Here is a 23379-nt window from a genome sequence, read left to right as displayed (position 1 = left end):
AGCGGCAGTTGTACACGATCTGCTCAAAGCAAGTAGCAAAATACGAATTGGATGGGTCAACTGTCAAATTAAAATCATCAAGAAACAAATTCGATGTTTTAAATGCTGGCTATTCGGACATTATGGATCACAGTGCAAGAGCGAAGTGAATCGGACCAATCTATGCTTTAGATGTGGACAAGAAGGTCACAAAATAGCCAACTGTATAAATGCAGCAAAATGTGCACTATGCGCTGAAAATGGAAACTCTGAAAATGTAGCACATCATGCCGGCACTCACAGATGTCCTCTATATAGGGAGGCCATGGAGAAAATAATGAACGCAAAAGCATGAAGTTAATACAGCTAAACATGAATCATTGTGAGGCTGCACACGACTTGCTTATGCAGACGGTAAGAGATATGAAAATTGATGTTGCCCTCTTATCAGAACCTTACAAACATCTAACTGATTGGCCATGGGAAACGGACAGTACCACCAAAGCCGTTATTTGGTCCTGTGGCAAGTTTTGTTTCCAAAATGTTGTTAACAATAGCAACGCTGGATTTGTCGCAGCATCATTAGATGGCATACATTTATACAGCTGTTACGCTCCACCTAGTCTTTCTTTGCCAGATTTTGTCGATTTTTTAGATCGTCTTGTGGAGGATGCAAAACGACACCACCCCGTAGCGATAGCCGGTGACTTTAACGCATGGGCGGTAGACTGGGGAAGTAGGAAGACTAATGCAAGAGGTAAAGCACTTTTGGAGGCCTTCAATGCACTTGACGTGGTTTTACTTAATAGTGGTGATAAACCAACCTTTGAAAAGGGCAGTGCAAGCTCAATAATAGACCTTACTTTTGTTAGCAATAGCCTCGTCAGAGGAATTTGCAATTGGGAGGTATTAGATATCTACACTGCTAGTGACCACAATGCAATCATCTGGGAAATATCAACAGATAGAAACATTAGAAGACATGCGAAAGTATCTAAAGCCATTGGGTGGAAAATAAAATCTTTTGATGAAAGCGCCATGAGAGTTGCCTTAAATTGCAAACCTATAATTTCAGAACACGCAGATGAGCATACTAGAGAGCTGATGGAGAGAATAACCGAAGCCTGTGATATCAGTATGACTCGTAAACATGGCATAAATCAAAGACAATCTGTGCACTGGTGGACTGAAGAAATCAGCTCTCTTCGTAAAGAGTGCCTAAAGAAAAGAAGGATCTCTCAGCGTGGATATAGTCTCAGTAATTCTGCACAACTGGTAGTGGAATATAAACAAGCACGTAGACAACTAAATAAAGCTATCAAAGATAGTAAAGTTAGGTGCTGGAAAGAACTTTTGGATGAAGTCGAGGAAAATCCATGGGGAAGACCTTATAAGACTGTAATGTCTCGCCTCAAAAGCCAGCCAATACCTTCACCAACTTGCCCACGACTATTGAATAAAATAGTAACTACTTTGTTTCCACGACAACCTAATTTGAACTACCAGGTAACACATGTAGAACAGAATAATATTCCACTTATAACACTGCAAGAACTGATGGAAGCTTGTCATCGCGTTGGTAATAGCAAGGCACCGGGATTAGATGGAATTCCTAATATTGCCTTGAAAACATCAATTATGACATCTCCGACAATGTTTCTTAATGCATATAATACATGCCTGAAAGAAGGGGCTTTTCCACGAAAATGGAAACAGCAAAGACTAGTGCTTATTCCCAAAGGAAAAAAACCACCAGATGAACCATCATCCTATCGTCCAATATGCATGCTGGATACAGCGGGTAAAATTTTTGAAAGAATAATTCACCAAAGAATAGATGCAGTAGTTGATCCAATCCTAGCAGACAATCAGTATGGTTTTCGCAAAGGGCGATCAACTATCGATGCTATAAACTTGGTAGTTAATACCGCCAAGGAGGCAATTGCTGGAACCAGATGGAAGGGGGGTTCCAAAAAGTACTGCCTTGTAGCTACATTGGATATAAAAATGCTTTTAATTCTGCAAACTGGGATTGCATTATGAATGCACTCCGTGACAAGAACGTGCCAGCATACCTATGCAATATAGTCGCAAGCTACTTTACAGACAGAATTCTAATGTACCATTCACGCGATGGTACAGAAGAATATAATATAACAGGAGGTGTGCCGCAGGGCTCTGTTCTAGGCCCTTTGCTGTGGAATATTATGTATGATGGCCTTTTGAGACTAGAGTTTCCAGAATGTGTGAAACTAGTAGCATATGCAGACGATGTTGCCATAATGGTTGTCTCCAAACAAATTGATGACATCGTAAGCCTATTCGATATTACATTCAGAAAAATTAATCGGTGGATGGGAACAATGAATCTCCAATTAGCACAACAAAAAAGTGAAGCTGTTCTTATCACTAGTAGGAAAAGAATTGAGACCATCAAGCTAAAGATAGGAAATCTTGAGATCACGTCAAAACCTCACATCTGTTACCTTGGCGTAATGCTTGATGCTCGTTTGAATTTCAATCAACAGGTGGAACACGTTAGTGCTAAGGCGTCAATAGTTAGGACGAAACTTGCTCGACTGATGCCTAATATTGGAGGTCCTAAACAAACCAGAAGGATATTACTATCGTCAGTTATTACTTCAGTGCTGACATATGGTATCTCCATATGGGGTGATGCTCTTAAATCTCAAAAATCGAGGAGAATGGCAGGGCCCTTATACCGTCTCAGTGCTATAAGAATTGCTTGCGCATTTCGCACAATATCGGCGGAAGCAGTGTGCGTCATTTCAGGAACTGTGCCTCTCTTAGTCTTAGCAGAGGAAAGACGGACAATTTACCATAGAAGACATCAACAACTGTGTCCTGAAAAGTTAAGATTAGAAGAACGGCAGAACAGCATTGACCGATGGCAGCGACTGTGGGATGTCGCTGTAAAGGGCAGATGGACGCATCGTCTCATTCCTAACATCAAAGTCTGGCTAAGTCGCAAGCACGGCGAAGTAAACTATTATACTACGCAAATGCTATCGGGGCATGGCTGTTTTCGAGCCTACCTACACCGATTCAAGCACGATAGCTCGCCGGATTGCCCATATTGTTTGGGCGAAATCGAAGATGCTGAGCACGTGTTCTTCGTGTGCCCGCGATTTGGTGCTCTACGGGATGATGTGGAGGAGACATTGAGACGCACAATTACCCCAGGTAATGTTGTTGAAGTGATGCTGACAAGTGAAGCTGCTTGGAACGCCATAGACAGATTTGCGAGAGACGTTTTAATGGACCTGCGTTCTATAGAGAGAGAAATGGCGAATGGGACTTCGCCCATTTAAAAGATAAGTAAAATGTTTATGAATTATAACATTGTTTATAACAAGTTAAGAATTGTAACATTCTAGATCCTCCCCCCACGAAGTAATGCCTAGCGGCGGTTTCCGTGGGGACCAGAGGCAGGGGCAAAGCGGAGGTTTTAGTCGGTATTATACCAGGGCGGTATCGAGTCCGACATACCCAGCAGAAGACCGGTCTGGGATGCATAAAAGCATTTCCTTCGCTATACAAAAAAAAAAAAAAAAAAAAAGATGGCGACTATATTATTATCGACACATGTAAATAGTCATTGTGGCGTCACCATATACATGTATAACATATGGGCTGATATGGGCTCGCCCGTAGGTAAGCGGTTAAGAGCGACGGGACTTGTTTCAGAGGTCCCGGGTTCGATACCCACTTCGAGCAGCCTGTTGTCAGGCAGCAGTGACAACGACTTTCACTTGGAAATATAGATAGCAATGTGTTTCCAAGTGAAAATAGCCCTTGCCCGGCATTGCTGCACCAATAAAAAGTCAGCCCTATTAGATTAATTCTATTAACAAAAATCATCAAATATGGATGGATTAACCATTGGGTTACCATTTAAAAATACGAAGTAGGGAGAAGTTTCAGCCCAACAGCTCATAGGACGTAAGGTTCTGATTGTTGTTAAAAATAAAAATAAAAAAATGTATAATACATGTACAAGCTTCTTGGTAGATATTGCAGAAAGTAGCCGAATCAAATCGTTTGTTAATGGCAGGTAATAATTGTATGTAAATACTCTCAGCGAACTTCATGCGTAAAGTGTTTGCTTCTCGATGGATAATTCTTGGATTAGTGAAATTAAAGGAATGCATAAGGTTGGAGACATGTTCGGTACAATTAGCTGGAAATTAAGATTTTTGAAGAAGTCTTTCTTTACGACAAGAAAGTAAAAAAAATCTTTTGTTGGTGGAGATAGCTAATTTTGAAAAAAGATTTGAAATAGTTTTAAATATTTTGAGTATAGTAGGTCCATAACATTGGAAAATGTATTTGAAAAAAAGATGGAAAAAAAGGAGAAGAGTGTGTAAAGTTATTATGAAAATAGAAATTGCTATTGTGGAAAATAGTTATGTTATACAAATATAAAATCCATTGGATGAAAGTATAAACAATTTATTAAATACAAAGTTTTATTATATCAAAAATATGACAAGTGATTTTGTTATTCCATGTCTATCCTGCTTGATTCCCCACACACTCCCTGCCTTTGTTGACCTCTCAGTTTAAAAAAAAAAAACAGGGAAACACGTTATAAACATATGGTGGGAAAGCAAATTATAGCAGTGTTGTGATACTGGTTAATTAGTAATTTATCCAATAGAATAAATGACAGTTTCGTCGACAGATCCATCGTATGGTAGGTAATATGACCTTCCATCATCTTCATAATCTACATATGGTTCTAAATATAAATCATGTGGTGAATTTCCTGAACCTCGATGTCTTGGTGAACTTCGAAGATTCGGCCTCGATCTACTGTATTAATTTTTATTTCTACAATATTTTGTAGTCAAGAAAGACTAGTCAGTGATTGTGGTGCTGCATCAAAATCTATATTTTTTAAATCCCCAAAAAATGCTCCTTCGATTTTTTTGCGATTGCTATAACTTGCCCTACGGCAATCACTCTTCAATTTATAATGATAAGGATAAGTGTTGATTAGTTTTTGACAAAGGTAGGCCCAGTCGTTTTGGAGATACCGAGCAAAATGTGCAAACATTGGAGCATTTGAAGAAAAAAAAATTGTTTCAATTTATTTTTAACTTTCCGTATGGTAGTTATGGGGCCGAAAATCGAAAATGAAAATTTTTGCAATTTTCGACGTTTTGAAGGTTTCTGAACATTTTGGCATATGGGCCGTTCAAGTATTACATAAGCACTATAGGGGGGGGAGGCGGTGGGTTTATTGATTTGCTTATTTTGGGTAAGAACTTTTGCTTACTTTTGCTGACAAGGGGGAGGGGGGGGGGGTAAATAATTGTAATAAATCTGCTTACGTAATACTTGAACGATCCCATACCTCAGATAATACTGATTAGTTTTTGGCAAAGGCAGGTCCAGCCGATACGAAGAAAAAGAGCCAAGAGTGCAGAAAATAGAAATTAAGTTTTTGAGAGAATGGAGCATCCAATTTGAATGATCTAAAAAACATTCAATTAGTAATAATTGAGAGAAATGTCTATTAGTTTTTGGCACAGGCAGGCCCAGCCATTTTAAAGATACAGAGCTAAATATACAAAAAATGGTAGTTTTTGAGAGAAATAAGCATCCGAATTGAATAATTCAAAAAACTTTCTGCTTGTGTTGACAAAACAATTGCTTTTGGTAATAAAAAATTTCATTTCAATTTTTTTTTTGTATATTTTGTACTTTATATTGAAATTGTCAATTTTTCAGCTCTTGGAATTATATAAAGCGAGAGGTTTTTTCAGATGGTGAAATATTATGATAAAGTTGTTCTTGGGCATCCATCCAATAATTAAAACGATTTTGTTGTAGAAAAAGGTTTTTTTTGTGATATTATACGTTTCGAGTCTTGATTTGAAAATGCTAGTTTTTATCGAGATACATCGAATGACTTTTAAATTTTTAAAATCGGTCTAGCCGTTTTTTAAAAAACGCCGATTTACGGCAAAAAATTTGTTCACGCACACACACATACACATACACACAACTTATATACTATTTCCAAATTTGGTCTCATTCAGAATGGCTTAAAACGTCGAGAAAACATAAAATTAGCGAATCAGATTTTTCTTCGGGAAGATAATAAACTATAATAGTTATTTATATATAAATTTCAAACATTGATTATGGGTTACAGTGGGCTACACTATAGTTTAATAATTTGACGCATTCACTTGAACTGAGACCCTAATGATTTTTAACTATACGTTATTTAATTGTTTAATAAAATGTAATATCAAATTAAAGTCAGATTCAAAACTTTTTTTATATAGCCACTTCAAAAGCTTACACCTGAGTGGAGTAAAGAAGACCAGCTGAACATTAACCCTGGCAAAGGTGTGGAAAATATAAAAAAAGCGAAAATAAAAAATAGCAAATAAAAAAGTAATTTAAATTAAGTAAATCAATTTTACCAGATACCAGATCAATTTTATTTGCAGTGTTATCTGTGTAAAAAGTACACCAATGGAACTTATATTTTGCCTTAGCTGGATAATGTCCCAAGGGTAAAAAAGACTAGATAGCAAAATTTTGAAAACAGCAAAAATAACACATTTCTACAATGATGAAGAAGCTGGCAGTTTCACTGAACATAGTCAGATAAATGTTTGTTTGATCTTTATTATATGTTGTGATATGATTGGTTTGGTTCACACAATATAATTTATAATTGTTCAAAGTCAAATTGGACATTTGTGCCCGCCCTACACTAAATATATAATTTTTTCTCCGTAGGGTAAGTCATTGTAATGGGACGAAAATCGAAATTGAAATTTTTTACATTTCTCGACGTTTTGAAGGTTTCTGAACATTTTGGCATACCTCAGAAAAAATTGATGTGTGTGTATATGTATCTATGGATACAATTTTTCGTCCACGTTTTCGTGCGCACTGATCAACCGATTTAAATGATTCAGAAAACTTTCGATTTCTATTGATAGGGAGATGTGCTGATTAATTTTTGTGAAACGCAGGTCCAGCAGTTACGGAGATAGAGAGCAAAGAGTGTAGAAAATAGAAATCGAGGTTTTGAGAGAACGGAGCATCCGATTTGAGTGATCTAAAGAACATTCAATTAGTAATGATTGGGAGAAGGGTTTATTAGTTTTTGGCAAAGGCAGGCCCGGCCATTTTGAAGACACGGAGCTAAATGTGCAAAAAATGGCAGTTTTTGAGAGAACTAAGCGTCCAATTTAAGTGATTCAAAAAACTTTTTCTTGTCTTAACAAAATAATTGATTCTGGAAAAAAAAATTGTTTCGAGTTTTTTTTTTCAATTTTTTTTTCAAAAAAAAATTTTTTTGTATATCGAAAATAATTCAGATTTTATTTTTAATTTTGACTATAGTTCTAATATAATTTAAACGAATAATTTCAACTTTGCAATTCAGTTTATCTAATTTTCATCAATATTAGACAATGTTATAGTCTTTATCATAATCTATTTGAAAACATTCAGTATTCCTCAAACATTTTGTTACGATACGGGAAGTTACAGCAATTTGCCTTAAGGCACGATGCCATACACCCCACTAGTTTCATTTTCTACCTCTCCTGGCAGAAATTTGAAAATTTTGTATAAACTCAGTAGTATTATTTACAATTACTTATACACAAAATCCAGAATTCAAAAATAATCTGAAAACCTTGAAACGTAATCATCATTCGATTAATTGGAGTTTTTAATAAATATGAAAGTCGAAATACCAAAAAACCTTGGATTGGATTATACCATGTTTTCCATAGAAAGTGTATAAAACTTTCAGTTAATTATTTTAACAAAATATGTTCAAACAAATATTGACGATATAAAAAATATATAATATTGAATAAGTAGATTTTTGGGTTTATTTTATTTCTACATTTTATTGTCTATACCATTTGAACAACACATCTTCACACCGGGGGGCGTAACTACCGCCGTATCAGCCGTATCAAAAATACGGCCCCCAAAGAGCGTGAGCAGAAAGCAAAACAACAATTTTTAAAAAAATTGAATAATTTTAACGTAGTTTGCATTTCTTTTTGTTATCGAGAGGTATTGAACTTCAACTTGTAAGCTAACGCTTTAAGAGAATTTATTTCTGAAGCAATATTTTTGCAAGCTCTAGCAATCAATTCAATTAGTAAAGCTTTTGCACATCCGATAAGTTAATATTCTTGTGTAGATATAAACAAATATATAAAACTAATCCAGTTTATACATTCTCCATCGAAAATTGAAATTTGGAATTTTTATAGTTATATTTATGACATTTTTAACTACCCGAAGGAGAAGTTTATGTTTTCATAAAAAAATCCTAATCGCTAATTTTATGTTTTCTCGACGTTTCAAGCCATTCTGAATCAAATCGGACGAAATTTGGAAAAAGGAGTGTGCGTGTGTGAACAGATTTTTTGCCGTAAATCGACGTTTCTTTAAAAACGGCTGGACCGATTTCAAATATTTAAAACCATTTGATGTATCTCGATGAAGACTAGCGTTTATTAATTTTGCGCGACGAGCAGCCAGCCTTTTCTTTGTAAATCGTAGAAAAGTGTAAAATTTTTCGTCCGCGTTTTAGCCCGCAATTTTGAATCGATTTTGAAAATTCAAAAACCGTTCGAAAAATATTGGTTGGAATTCGCGCTAATTAGTTTTCTGGTAAACATCGGCCGGGCCGTTTTCTTGTAATAAAGTCTTAAAATTTTTTTTCGATGATTTTTTTTGACGGTAGGTACCATTGTCTTATGGATCATACTAAAATATTACGGTCCTACGATAAGTCGTTTTATTAACTTCCCGTAGGGTAAGTTATTGTAATGGGCCGAAAAGCGGAATTGAAATTTTTTACACTTCTCGACGTTTTGAAGGTTTCTGAACATTTTGGCATACCTCAGAAAAAATGGATGTGTGTGGGTGTATGTATGTATGGATACAAATTTCCAGTCACGTTTTCAGGCGCACGGATCAACCGATTTGAATGGTTCAAAAAATATTCGATTCCTACTGATAGGGAAAAGAGCTGATTAGTTTTTGGCAAAGGCAGGTCCAGCCGTTTCGGAGATACGAATCAAAGAGTGCAGAAAATAGAAATCGACTTTTTGAGAGAACGGAGTCTCCGATTTGAATAATCTAAAAACATTCAATTAGTAATGATTGGGAGAAGTGTTTAATAGTTTTTGGCAAAGGCAGGCCCAGCCATTTCGAAAATACGGAGCTAAATGTGTAACAAATGCCAGTTTTTGAGAGAACTAACCGTCCGATTTAAATGATTCAAAGAACTTTAGGCTTGTCTTAACAAAATAATTGATTTTGGAGAAAAAAAATTGTTTCAACTTTTTTTCTTTTTTTTTTAATTTTTTGTATATCGAAAATAATTCAGATTTTATTTTTAATTCTGACTATAGTTCTAATATACTTTATAAATAATTTCAACTTTGCAATTCAGTTTATATAATTCTTATAAATATTAGACAATGTTACAATATTTATAATAATCTATTTGAAAACATTCAGTATTCCTCAAACATTTCGTTACGGTATGGAAAGTTCCAGCAATTTGCCTTAAGGCACGATGCCATAATTGCCTCAAGACAGAATTCCAATTACAGCTAGTTTTAAAAATCAATCAACGTTTTCAAAAATTAGTATCGTTTTTTTGGCGTTGTCAAAATTAAAATTTTCATCGACGTTTGCTTAAAAATGCCTGAATCGATTTCAAACATTTAAAAGCCAATCGATTTATTTTGATGTGGATTATCTTTTCTCAGTTTTGTTCGACGATTGGCTGAGCCATTTCTTTGTAAATAGCAAAAAAAACTATTGAAAAAAATTTTTTTGCCGATTTTATGAACTTTTTTGGCAATAGATATCATTGTCATTGTCTTATAAAACATACTAAAATGTTACGGCCCTACGACAAATAGTTTGAAAATTCATCAAAGTTTAAGAAAACATTATAGTCGAAATTTGTGTCACAAGATGTTTTTGTGATGTGATGAGTCAAACATTGTCGATTTATTAAAATTTGGAATAATAAACTACAATTTTAGGACCTATAAGCACGTGTCTGTCCGAAAAACTGTCGATTGCATTACTGTAAAGAAACACTGTAAAAATATCTCATATAATCATGACCAATTGATGGTTCTAGAAGTAGGTTTGAATACAGAAATCTAAGAAATTAATTTTATTAAGGTACAATGGTGGATACAATCGGCTTGCATTCAGTTTTTTCAACAAAATAACAGTATGCATTCGCTACGCCTCTGCCTCACACACTTAAAATAAAGTATTAATTTGTTTGATTTTCTAGAAATTGTTTAGAAATACTTTACTTACTAAAGCAAAGTTTGCCGGGTCAGCTAGTATATATTTATATATATATATATATATATATATATATATATATATATATATATATATTTAATTATTTTTATTCTTTACAAATGTGACCAGTAATTAGTAATTAAATTGTTCTTAAAATAAGATTGAACTATGATTTAATAATGAAAATAATCTTCAGAGTCAACTATTACGATTGATTTGAATAATACAAAGCACGTTTTGAATGTTTTTTTGTTAAATGTCAATCACCACGATTAAAAATACAGGTTCTTGAGTCAAGTCATTCAGCCAGGAGCGTCATCTAATTCAACAGAACAGAGTAGTGCATATGCATTAAAATTTGATTATCATTAAACTCATATTATCTCATTTGAATATTGAGATACAGTGATGCTGGAAATGATATTTTTAATATGTATACTTCAGATTATATAAATATATATATATATATATATATATATGTGTGTGTGTGTGTGTATGTGTTTGTGCATTTGAATAGTCTTGAATTTGATGTTGATATAATATGTTTACTTTGAGTTAAAAACTCGGGCGTTACATCAATACCAATATTTTTATTGATGTACCGCCCGACTTTTTAACTCAAATTGAACATATATATATACATATATGAGGATATATATATATATATATATATATATATATAAATATAAATATATATATAATTATATATAGAAAGTGAGGAAAAGTGAAAAGACAATTTCAGAAATTAAAAATCCCATTTATCATTTATGTTTCATTCTTCAACAGATTAAAAATCGATAAAAATCAATAAAAATTTTATGAGTTTTATCCATACTTTTTGACTAACTTTCCAGTTTTCATTATGTGTAAATTTTTCCTAACATAAATACAAATTATTAAACCAGTAGCTAAATTTGATAGAAAAATCAAAGCCATTTTCAAAAATTTCATTGCACATTGTTACAAATAAACCAAAAAATACTAGTATATATAGAGTTATATATTTACATGTGCATACATACATCACATTTGAGTAAAGAATTAGATTAATATAAATATTTTTTACATTTTTATTGTAACCAAGGGTTGATTTTGAGACCCAGTAATAACTAAATATAATTTGAGATATCGAATCTCTTTCAATGTTAATAAACAGCGACAGACATTTATATAATTTACTCCATAAGCAAAAAAGGATACAGACCTGTTTGAATCATTATTGGATTCTATGCCTACGATAACCGTGTCAACTAACTCAGTTTATATTTAAGTCGGTGGTCAATCAATTCGCGTTTAAGTTATATAAAATCTCTGTATGGTCTCTATCTGGCCATGTTGTCTGCATTATAATAAATAAAAAAGAAATCATTGATATATTAATATGAAAATACTTATTAGTTTTCTTATGGCATCGACAATAAGAAATATTAAATTAAAATAATTCATACCTTCTTCAGCATCTAATTTTGTCACATTTCTTTATCTCAGAAAAAGATAAGCAATTAAACAATCTTACCATTTGTCAGTTCCTACAATGTGGTCTTTTATACGATCATAATATTTCATGATGCATCCAAATGCAATTTGCGCAATTCACACATTTTTCTTGTGGCATAGCAGAATACAAATTAAAACTCGTGGTAAATGAAAGGTGGAATATTATCATTAAGCTTGATTTTCTTCTATTTACTTTTTAGTTTGTTTTCCCAATGTGTTCAATATTGATGGAAAATAAACACAAATTTCAGCACATTTCAGATAGAACTTCCTTAATGTTGTTTGTTGTATCATGCTGGAAAAAACAACGCGAAATTATTTGTTATGAATATCAGTTGTTATATAAAATAATTTGTCAATAGCATACCTTTCACCCTTTCATAGGAGTTGGTATGGCATGTCTCTCGTATTTATAACCTTAAAATTCCTAGCATTGAAGGCATGTTAAATGTTTCAATTATGCAGTGATTATAAAAAATCATATCGATAATTGATGCAAGCATTTTGAAGTGTGCGTATTTATAAAATTAATTTATCTGGTACTCATGATTCTCTTGACAGTTGAAATCCAGGACTCCGACTTTTTTTCTAATCATTTTGTGTAATACGTCATTTTCTGTTGGAAATACATCCATTTTTTCCTTTTCTTATGTTTTCGCATTGTTGTACACTGCACTTTGACATAATATTTGTTTTAAGATTTTAACAAGAATTTGACCATTCGACCCTAGACAATATTAGAATACCCCGTATTCATATAGACCGGCCATGTCCAACCTGCGGCCCGCGGGCCGCATGCGGCCCGATGGCTATTTTTGTGCGGCCCCATGGTAAACAACAATCGCACTAATTATAATTTTCAATTAAATAAATAAAATAATTTTTGTAAAGGCTAATATAGAAGTCTGAACACTAAGTCAGCTTCAAATGAAAAGAATAGATATGAATAGATGTCGATATGATATTCTATGGATAGCGCTTGACAGATAATTGTCAACGACAAATAATTGTCAACGCAACGGACAACGGGAGACTAGCGGCTCTATGGTCGAGTGGGCAACACTAGTTTACGAGTCACTCACCAGTCTATAAGTCCATAAGTCCTATATTATAGACGCTTCTCTCGCCCGATTTTTACGTTCAGAAGAAATACTTAAAGGGTCCTCCGCTCGACGTGGTGGCGCTGCTTTTGGCACTCAAATTTATGGCGCAAAATTTGAAATGAAAATTAATGAATTTTAATGCACGGGTATTTGAAACTATATTCGGTATTACAATCCTATTATGTTTTGTAATGATACAATAATAACAAAAATATACTAGATAATATTATATTATAATAAATATACAATCAAATAGAAATATAAATCAACAAATACACTGCAATACACCGGTTTATATTGGCTATGTGCGAAGCATAGACCTTATACAATTTCATGGACTGCTAGTCCCCATACATTTCTCAAGTAAAAAAGTGTCAAAAGATGTTCTATGTTATGAGGGCATACAAGGGTAATTTCGCGGCCGAGATATGTCAAACTCGATCGCTTAAACGTCAAATGAAAGTCCGTGTGTTCGAAATTGTTGGCAAAATATTATATAATATACAATTTATGTTGAACTAATGAATGTAATGAACTATTTATTTATTAATTTATTTATTTTAGTTATACAAAGTGTTTAAGGGAAATTAGAAAAAAAATTAAAACAATATTTTACATATTATAAAATTCACTGAAAATAAGGACAGTTGGCTAGAGCTATTATGGGAAATTAGAAAGCAATAATGAAATATTTGTTTAAATGTAATATATTTATTATTGGTGTTTAAAAAGCACAATTTTCGTATGAAAGCGGAGTACATATTTATCAACTTTGCTTTTCTTTCTTTCTTCATGGTGCATTCTAATTGTTAAGTAAATTTTTGCGACAAAGTTGATAAGGTCATGATAATGCTGGACAAATTGCTGGAAATAACTTGATCTAAAAAAATGTGCAAGTCCCAAGTCATTCAACTTTCAGAGAATCATGCTTTCATATGAACTTTTGTACATTAAATTTAAAGAATTTTAAATTAGGCTTTCTATATATAAACATAAATTAAACATTTCTTCGGAAGGATATGAAAGATATCCTCGATTTTTTATATCGATCAATGTCGAATTTCCCGGAATACTTGCGAAGCATACAGAACAGCACAAAACAGGTTTTACGGCAATCAGGCACCTTACCTAACACATTTTAGAAGACATTTTACTTTTAACAATTTTACAACAGGTATATATTTATCTTCTTTTAGTTTAAAAACCCGAGCGATCAAACATCACGTGAACCCAAGTAACTGTAACATTTAAGCGATCGAGAGCATTCGACTAATCTCGGTAAAGCTCGTGTTCGTATTTGACATATCTCGGCCGCGAAATTACCCTCGTATGCCCTCATACCATAGAACATCTTTTGACACTTTTTATGCGCTCAACTAGCAGTCCATGTATTGTATAAGGTCTATGGTGCGAAGGCATGGAAGGGGAAGCCAAATCGACCGAAGCGTTCGTAGTGGCTAACTTGGAGCACTAAAAGGGGCTATTATAAACAAAATTTTAAACAAAAACACATAAAATATTTATTTATTTCAAATTTAAATAAGATAATTAAAAATGAACCACCATGTCTGTTGTGTAGTGGGTTGTAGAAATACCAGCAGAAAAAGTGACTGCAAATTCTATACATTTTCTACAGCTAAGTGGAAAGAAAATCAACGGGAAAAGTGGATCGCAGCGGTTAGAAGAATAAAGTAAGTATCATAACCTTATTGTTATAAAAATACAATTTGGAGTATTATGAATAGTTGTAAAATTGTTATGTTTAGAAAAAAAAAAATTATAAGTCAATAAATTGTTGTATTATCAAAATTTAATGCTTACTAAAAAAATGTTTTGTAAAACAATGTAATTAATACAAGCCTAAAATAATGAAAAATACATATTTATATATTGTATATTGATTATGTATAACTATTATCTATATATTAATTACATTTTATTATATAATAATTGTAATTTTATGATTAAAAGAAAAATAAAAGTTATCACATAGCGAAAAAATGTTTATTTTGCAAACAGTTTAATTAATACAATGCTGAAATAATGCGAAATATATATTTGTAGTGTTGATGGATCACCGTGGGTTCCCAAGCCCTATGATCGCATTTGCAATGAATCGGTCGAGGTATTGAGTCCTACCTACTTGTCAACTTGGTCTTGTCTTTATAATAATGTCTAAATTATGTCTTTATAATAGTGTCTAAGCCTTTAGTTTGACCAAAAAAATGAGTAAATTAGTTTATTATTTACTTATTCTATTGATAAAATACTATTTATCATTATTATATTGTTTTTATTAAGAACTATTCCGAGATTATGACATAAGCTTTGAGGCACTTAACCTTAAAATTATTTACTGCATTTCTTTATTTAATTAATCATTATACTTAACTATGTTTTAAGTACGTTGAAGTAAATTTAATAATTTCAATAAACATTCAGCGTTCACATTATTACTGTATCTTGTTTATTATTATTTATAACAATTATTTAATATCTTTTTTCTTTAACAAACATGTAAAACCCATGAAAACCACACACTGATACCCCCAATTAGTTCATATTTATTACGGCGCTGCATGGGCGCTGCAGTCACGCTCGGAGCGAATATAATAGATATCACATCTAATCTACTGGAATAACTTCTGCACTTTTTTCTACTTATTAATATAAATATTCAATGAAATTTAGTGAATAATGCATTATAGTGTTAGTTCATTACATCGTCTGTCATTCTTAACTCTATAATTAACTAATAATCATCCCGTGCAAAATTTGACATTCTTAAGCAATTCATTTTTTTCCAAGTATATTCAGATCTGCGTGAAGTGGTAATCCAATTTTAAACAGCTGGAACAGCTTTCTATTTGTGTATTATGTCTTTCTTGTAGAAGCGTATATTTGATTTCTTACACAATTTCCTAGAACTGATCTCTTTCCTTAAAGTGTATTATGATTAGACTAATATGTCAATGCACTACGTAGTAATGTAGTAATTATGTCCTCCATATGAGTTTGAAGCTGTTCTATTCATATTGTCAAAGGGCTATGCATTTGAGAGCAATTCCTGATGAAATCTTTATTAACAAATATACAAACACAAACGAAGAAGAATCGCCATTTTGTAAACTTATACAAAAATAACACTGACGTTTCTTAGTAACCAACATAAAACATTTGAAAATACTTTTTCATCGGCTCACTAGCGCCAAATCTGCGACTACAAATGGACCCCTAAGTATTCCTTCTGAACGAGGATTTTGTTCTAAGTGAAAAGGCATTCGACACTAATCACAGGCTAATCAGTAATCACAAGCACACAAACAAAAATTTAGTCCCATAGATAAATAAGTATAAATATAAATAGATAGCTATGTCTGGCAATTTAACGTTATCTTGATTGAAATAGATGGCAGCACATGTACATTTTGTAAATTAACTTTCTGGTATTACTTCTACATTTGTTCAATCAAGTCAATACATATAAAAACCTGATTAAATTTTAATATCGGAAGTAAGAACAAAACATACGAAATACAAAATGTATTTTCAAATATATCACAGACATGTCACAGACATATTTTTGAAGAATTATAAACTAAACAGAAATGACGGACTACTATTAATTAAAGTATATTAAAGAAATATTTTTAAAGTACTACAAATTAAAGAGAAATAACTTATTAATATTAATTTTTAATAATAAAATAAAAACTTGAAAACTAAGAAAAGAAAAGTGCAGAAGCATAGATAATGGAATGACAAATTTAGAAGGAAAGACAAGTAATGCAAAAATTTAAAAGGATATATTGATATCAAAATTGAGAGAAAACTTAATTTATTGGATTGAAATTCATTTACGAGACATTCTTCTTTATTATCTCTGCATCTAGTAGTTATTTTGCTATCTAATCAATCATTAAGCATTTAATGAAATCTTTGAATAGTTTCTGTGTATGAGTGTTTTTTAAACATTACATTCACCCATTTTATGATCATGATGAAAACATTAACACTAAAAACTTCCATAAAAAAAATACTAAAACTAGGTATTTTCAATAAACAGAATAAAGTTTTATGCACATCATGCTTTTGCAGACTTTTAGTACAGATTCAAAGCAAGAAATTTGTCCTTTGCTGTGAATTTTCTTCGTTATGGTTTTGTGTCAGATTGTTTTCTTTACCCTCTATCAGAATTATCGCCTGATCCTACATCATGATGTTTTTGTAGTAATGACTGTGTGAAAGGAGAACTCTTTCATCATTTCCGTAAAGAGATTTAATCTAATCCACCCACTTCTATAAAGCTTCAAGAAGCACATTATTATATAAATTATTGCAAAAAAGACTACCTTATTCAAAATGAATATCTAAGCAACTTGTATTTAATTACCTGAGGTAAGATTACTGTCCTTCGACAATCAGTCACTGCCTCTACATAATTCTTGCAAATTGACATTAATACACCAACTTCTAAAATTATTATTTTTATAATACATTCATATATTAAGGCGCAAACCCGGCATATTTAGGCTCGGCAGAACATGATTTTTTTAAATTCTACTTCATTTTCATTATTGTATTTTTTTATTGAAAATTATTACTCCAACGCATTAAGTCAGAATTGTTGAATCAAAACCTAATTCCAAATCACCAATTTGGCTTTAGAGAACAACACTCAACCATAGAACAGGCCCATCGTCTAGTAAACATAATAAACAAATCTTTCCATGCAAAAAGATTGTTCGGCTATATTTTTAGAAATTGCGCAAGCTTTTGATAAGGTATATGGCACACTGGTTTGTTATACAAACTAAAATGTTGTTTATCAGAACTGTTATTTTCAATAATAAAATCGTACCTTAAAAATATGGAATTTTTTGTCAGCCTAAACAACCAGGAATCGACCAAAAGGAAGATCCTTTCTGGGGTGCCCCAGGGAAGCGTCCTTTCACTAACTCTATTTCTTATATTCACACTGGATTTTCCTCTATACTCCGGAACAAGCATGTCGACATTTGCTGGCGATACATGCATCATTTCCTCTAATAAAGATCTCGTAATAGCTTTGCAACTATTACAAAAGCATCTAGACATTGCTACAAAATAGCTTTTTTTATGGACGCTTATGACAAATGGCGCAAAAACTACGCATATCACTTTGACGCTGCGTACTGGTATATGCCCTACAATTAAGTTGAATGAACAGGAAATCCGAGTGAAAGATAGCGTAAAATATCTCGGAATACACCTATACTCCAAATTGAACTGGAGGGTTCATTTCAGACATTGACAAGAAAAAACAACAGATTGATGAACTATTTAAAAAACATTACTGGTTGCTGAATAAACGATCCAAACTGTCAATAAAGAACAAACTAATTATTTGCAAATATGTATTCAAACTAGTGTGGTCCTATTGAATCCAATTATGGGGCACCGCCAAAATAACAATATACAGATCATTCAGCGAGTGCAGAACAAGATCATACGGCAGGCACTGAACGCACCCAGGTACGTTTCCAACTGGTTGATTCACCAGGACAGCAACATGACAGTAAATGAAGAAATTCAACAAAAATCCACCAATTCGACAAACACCCAAATTACTTGACACAGAAAGTATTTTCAGAAGCGCGCCCAACCAAGCTAAAACGAAAAATTCATAATGATTTCATAAATAGCCATTTGTTAATGCTAATATTAATATTATTATTATTATTATTATTATTATATTATTATTATTTGTATCTTATTTTTTCTAATATTATTATTTTGTTCTATTTATTACTATCTGTCTTAAAACTTATTGCTTTTATTCCACTTTATTGTTAGAAACAGAAATTTTATTTATTCTATTTATTAATTTTATTATTATTATTATTATTTACTTTTATTTTATATTAAATCATTTTAATGTAAATACTATCATTTATTTTGTACTCTTTCTCTTTTTTATTTAAATTTATGTTAATTTTTACTTATTTATATCCTTTTTTATCTAAGCGTTCGAAATTGATGTATGTATCTAGTAACTTTCTGTCGCGTTGTGTTGCCTGCCCTTTTTTTTAAATTTTACTTCATTTTCATTGTATACAATGTTGGCTATGTGATATAGCTGATTTCTCTTTCCGTCTGGCTAAGCTGCCAGAGTTGCTTTTATCACAGTTCTTCTCTCAAATATTTACCGAAAATGGTGAGTTGTATTTCGAATAATTATTAAAATATTATTATTACAATTATTTTAATATGTAAATATTGGCGTGAGGGATAATTGTGTGAAATTGTATTCGATGGCGAAAGATGATGTTTGGTTATGTACATGAACAAATGTGTTACTAGAATTGTGATATGTATAAAATGTTGTATGTTCAGTTATTTAATCTTATATTGTAATTCTATGATGATTTTAAGACACATGCGCGTCATCTGATCGGCAGGTGCGTTTGTTCAGGGTGCTTTAACCATGTTTTATGGTTATTAGCAGTAACCTGTTCAAACTATCCTAGACGATACATTGATTATGAAGTGTCTCTGATTTTGCATATTGTCACGTATATTTGCTTCAGTTTTTTCTTGAAATCTAACAATTGTATTTTATTTTAAGGGTTTCGTGAAAGTAGTGAAAAACAAGCAGTACTTCAAGCGCTACCAAGTAAAATTCAAAAGGCGTCGTGATGGTAAGACCGATTACTATGCTCGTAAGCGTCTTACAGTACAGGACAAAAACAAATATAACACTCCTAAGTATCGACTGATCGTGCGCCTTTCGAACAAAGATATCACCTGTCAAGTTGCTTACTCCAGAATTGAAGGAGACAAGATTGTGTGCGCTGCTTATTCACATGAATTACCAAAGTATGGTATCAAAGTAGGTTTAACTAACTACGCTGCAGCATATTGCACAGGCTTGCTTTTGGCTCGAAGGCTCTTACAAAAGTTCGGCTTGGATAATTTATATGGTGGCTGTACTGAAGTAACAGGTAATACAATTACACTAAATTAGTTATTATCAATTGAACAATTCTAGAAAAATTACCTTATGTTCTATACTATATTTATGCATATATAATAGTGATCACATATCTGTGTATCCCAATATATATCAGATTTAATCTCCACGGGTTTTCAGGAATGGGCGATTATTTTAGAATAAATGAACTTCAAAACATCTTTTAAAACTATTCGGTGATTCTGACAGTGATTTCACTTTTTTAATTGATGTTTTTAAATATGATGTTTAAATCATTACAATTAATTAAATTTATTGTATAGGCGAAGAGTACAATGTTGAAGCTCTGGATGATGGACCAGCTGCTTTCCGTTGCTACTTAGATGTTGGTTTAGCACGTACAACCACTGGTGCTCGTGTGTTCGGAGCCATGAAGGGTGCTGTTGATGGTGGCTTAAATATTCCACACTCCACTAAGCGTTTCCCAGGTTATGATGCTGAAAGCAAAAGCTTCAATGCTGAAGTGCACAGGTAAGAAACAAAATTTTTAATTAGAATTTGTGCATTCATTTCATATATTACTTAATTAATTGTGAAGTGTTTCAAATGAATTTATTTTATGCACCAATTACAAAAAGTTTCTTAGTGCTGAAACTATTTTGATTTCAATACCTAATGCCTCTTCCCCAAAGTGTTGAGTACACATTAATGAAATTCATTTTTGTGAAATAAACCTTTGGCATAGCAACAAGATCTTTTCTAGCTTTATATGATTACTTGTCATATATTTTTGGAAAATGTTCTAACATCAATCAAATTTAATTAAAAAAATTTAATAAGCATTTTTATAAATGCTCTTTACTTTTAGAGCTCACATCTTTGGAAAACATGTAGCTGACTACATGAAATCTCTTGAAGAGGAAGATGAAGATGCATTCAAACGTCAATTTAGCAAATACATCAGTCTTGGAATTACTGCTGATAATGTAAGATTTAGTCCTAAAAACATTTGCCTTAGTTATGTGTATACGTCCAACTTAAAATTACTACTTTTATATTCAATTGTAGTGTCGCAGTTGGACTACATTAAATTTCATGTAACACACTCAGAATTTGGGTACAAAATACAATACATGAACACATTAAAATATGGTAAACTACATGTGACTGGATTTTTCAATCCATGCAATAGTTTATCAGTTTAACTTAAAGAAATAGTATTTTTGTTAACTATTACTATATCCCACTTTTATTACAGATTGAAGAGCTATACAAGAAAGCCCATGCGGCCATTAGAGCTGATCCTTCATTGAAACCTGCAGATAAAATGAAGGCAGCTGATGTCAAGGTGAAACGTTGGAACCGGGCTAAACTTTCACTCTCTGAACGCAAGAATCGCGTTGCCCAAAAGAAAGCTTCATGGCTTCAGAAGCTCAAAGCAGAGAATGAGGCATAAATGACTTCTAAATATATAAATGTTTATATTACTTTGAAATAAACCGGTAAAATTAAATTACTGGAAATTCTTTTATTTTTAGCATATAAGAAGAAAATTATGCTTGAATTAGTATTTTATTCAGTACTAATAAATGTACTTGTAAGAAGCTTTTATTGTGATACAACTCTCTAATTTTTTGAATAAATTAATTCAAAAATATTTGATTTTCTAAAAAACTGGATTACCCAATCCAAGATATGCCACATATTACATGTATATATAGATATATTGACCGGCCACTTACATTATTGATGTTATCGTACTATAAAGTTTAATTTTTAATATAAATTCCTTAACACTTGGATATATTGAATTTGCTTATGACCCATTTAAAAAAAAAAATATTTTCTGCTATAATAACCAACATGATTTTACATGATTCCGAGTCTATCATAGCAATTGCTGTCTCTTGTGCACAATAGCATCAGAAACTGTTTTTTACAATAATGAAGTAAAGAAATCAAACAAAAATTACTGATTGCATTAAAAAATGCATTTGCATTTGTGTGGCTTAAAGATCCGCTTGTAAAAAGGCCTACAAGGATATCTCATAAACAAATAAAATTTGTATTTTTTTAATAATATTTGATAGTAGAGGGCAAAAGATGTATATCCAGCCATCACAATTGGTTCTTACGACTTGTTATCAGGAGATACACGGCAATATTTGAAAATCAAAAGTATTTTTGTTGTTACTTTTTTTTGGTTGTTTTCACAGTTTACTTTATGAGACCTTAATATAACGTTTAAGTATATATAGCTTTTTTAATTCTTTCATACGATGTATTGTTATTTTTAAGTTATGTTCAATAGTTTTTATAAATTAATTTATAAATATTCATTAGCAGAGTTGGAATCAGAATTCTGACAATATACAGGATCGATGTTATATTCAGTGCTATCTATGTAAAAAAGTTACCCAAAAACAATTATATTTTGCATTTGTTGAATAATGTAGCTCTAATTTCGTAAAATATCTTTAAATTGAATACAAGACATTGGATCTATTTTCCGCCTGATTGCCCCATTTTACCCCACCTATACAGTAAGAAGAGCAACATGACAAATTTTTGAGAAATAGTAAAAAAACATTTCTAAAATTAGGAATTATATGGAGATTTTCTTGAATATAATAAGATAGTTGCCTAGATTAATAAGCATTTGTTCGGAGATTACCGGCCATAGAAAGTTGCTTGTTCGATACGTGTTATATGTTGCAGATAGTTCATTTGGTTAGGCATTACTTTAATTACTGAAAGTCAAATTGGATATTTGTGCCGCCCTATCCTTTGTCAATTTAAATAACTTCCCTTAGGGTAAGTTATAGTAATCGCAAAAAAATAGAAAATGAGAATTTTTTATAATTATACGTTTCAAAGATTTCTGAACATTTTGGCACACCTCAGAAAACGCTAATTGGCGCTTACCAATACATTTTTGGTTCATTTTTATATATCAGATAATATTATCTAGTATATTTTTGTTATTAATGTATCATTAAAAAAGATAATGCAATTGTAATGTCAAATTTAGTTTCAAATACCCTATTTTTAAAATTCATTAATTTTCATTTCAAATTTTGCGCCATTAATTTGAATGCCCAAAGCAGCGCCCTCACGTCTGCGTGGAAGACGGCTGTATCACTTTTTTGCTATTTTTGAGTTGGCTGGTCTGGTATTGACAGTCATATTTCGTTATTCTCATTTGACAAGCCACTCCGACACTTTGTATTTTTATATTAGAGGCTTTGTATTTAAAGCGGTCTGTAATTATATATTGTCTTTTCGAAGGAGCCATTGTATTGTTTAAATAATATATATTTTGTGCTTATTGTTTGTTTGCCGACAGACATGGCAGATCCGCTCAGTTTGTTACGGCAATATAATGTTAATAAGAAAGAAGTTATAGAACGTGACAACCAGATCATCTTTGGTGAATTTTCATGGCCAAAAAATGTGAAAACAAATTATTTAATTTACAAGTAAGTAGCG

General features: G+C 32.1%; 3 protein-coding genes across 3 annotated transcripts in view; all 3 read left to right on the top strand.

Annotated features, from left to right (window-relative positions):
- The first annotated feature begins 351 nt into the window (after positions 1 to 351).
- LOC113373997 lies at positions 352 to 4191 on the top strand. Its single transcript, XM_026614256.1, has 3 exons — positions 352 to 986; positions 1146 to 1558; positions 4082 to 4191. The coding sequence occupies exons 1-3, from the start codon at positions 352 to 354 to the stop codon at positions 4189 to 4191; spliced, it is 1158 nt and encodes a 385-aa protein (XP_026470041.1).
- A 14819-nt stretch (positions 4192 to 19010) lies between these two features.
- Positions 19011 to 21407, top strand: LOC113372599 (60S ribosomal protein L5). Its single transcript, XM_026612957.1, has 5 exons — positions 19011 to 19134; positions 19546 to 19921; positions 20214 to 20421; positions 20759 to 20876; positions 21149 to 21407. Exons 1-5 carry the CDS (start codon positions 19132 to 19134, stop codon positions 21344 to 21346), a joined length of 903 nt encoding a protein of 300 aa, XP_026468742.1. The 5' UTR covers positions 19011 to 19131; the 3' UTR covers positions 21347 to 21407.
- Positions 21408 to 23055: 1648 nt separating this feature from the next.
- Positions 23056 to 23379, top strand: part of LOC113372237 (parafibromin) — a 36514-nt gene continuing 36190 nt past the window's right edge. The window contains exon 1 of the mRNA XM_026612562.1: positions 23056 to 23369. Coding sequence (XP_026468347.1) covers positions 23239 to 23369 — 131 coding nt within the window. The 5' untranslated portion in view covers positions 23056 to 23238. The remainder of the gene's footprint in view (positions 23370 to 23379) is intronic.

The sequence above is a fragment of the Ctenocephalides felis genome, unplaced genomic scaffold (genome assembly GCF_003426905.1).
Source record: "Ctenocephalides felis isolate EL2017-DRISC unplaced genomic scaffold, ASM342690v1 CF-g0.4_SCAFFOLD_01604, whole genome shotgun sequence".
Lineage (NCBI taxonomy): Eukaryota > Metazoa > Arthropoda > Insecta > Siphonaptera > Pulicidae > Ctenocephalides > Ctenocephalides felis.
The sequence above is the reverse complement of the archived record's forward strand: the minus strand, read 5'-3'. Positions and strand labels throughout refer to the sequence as shown.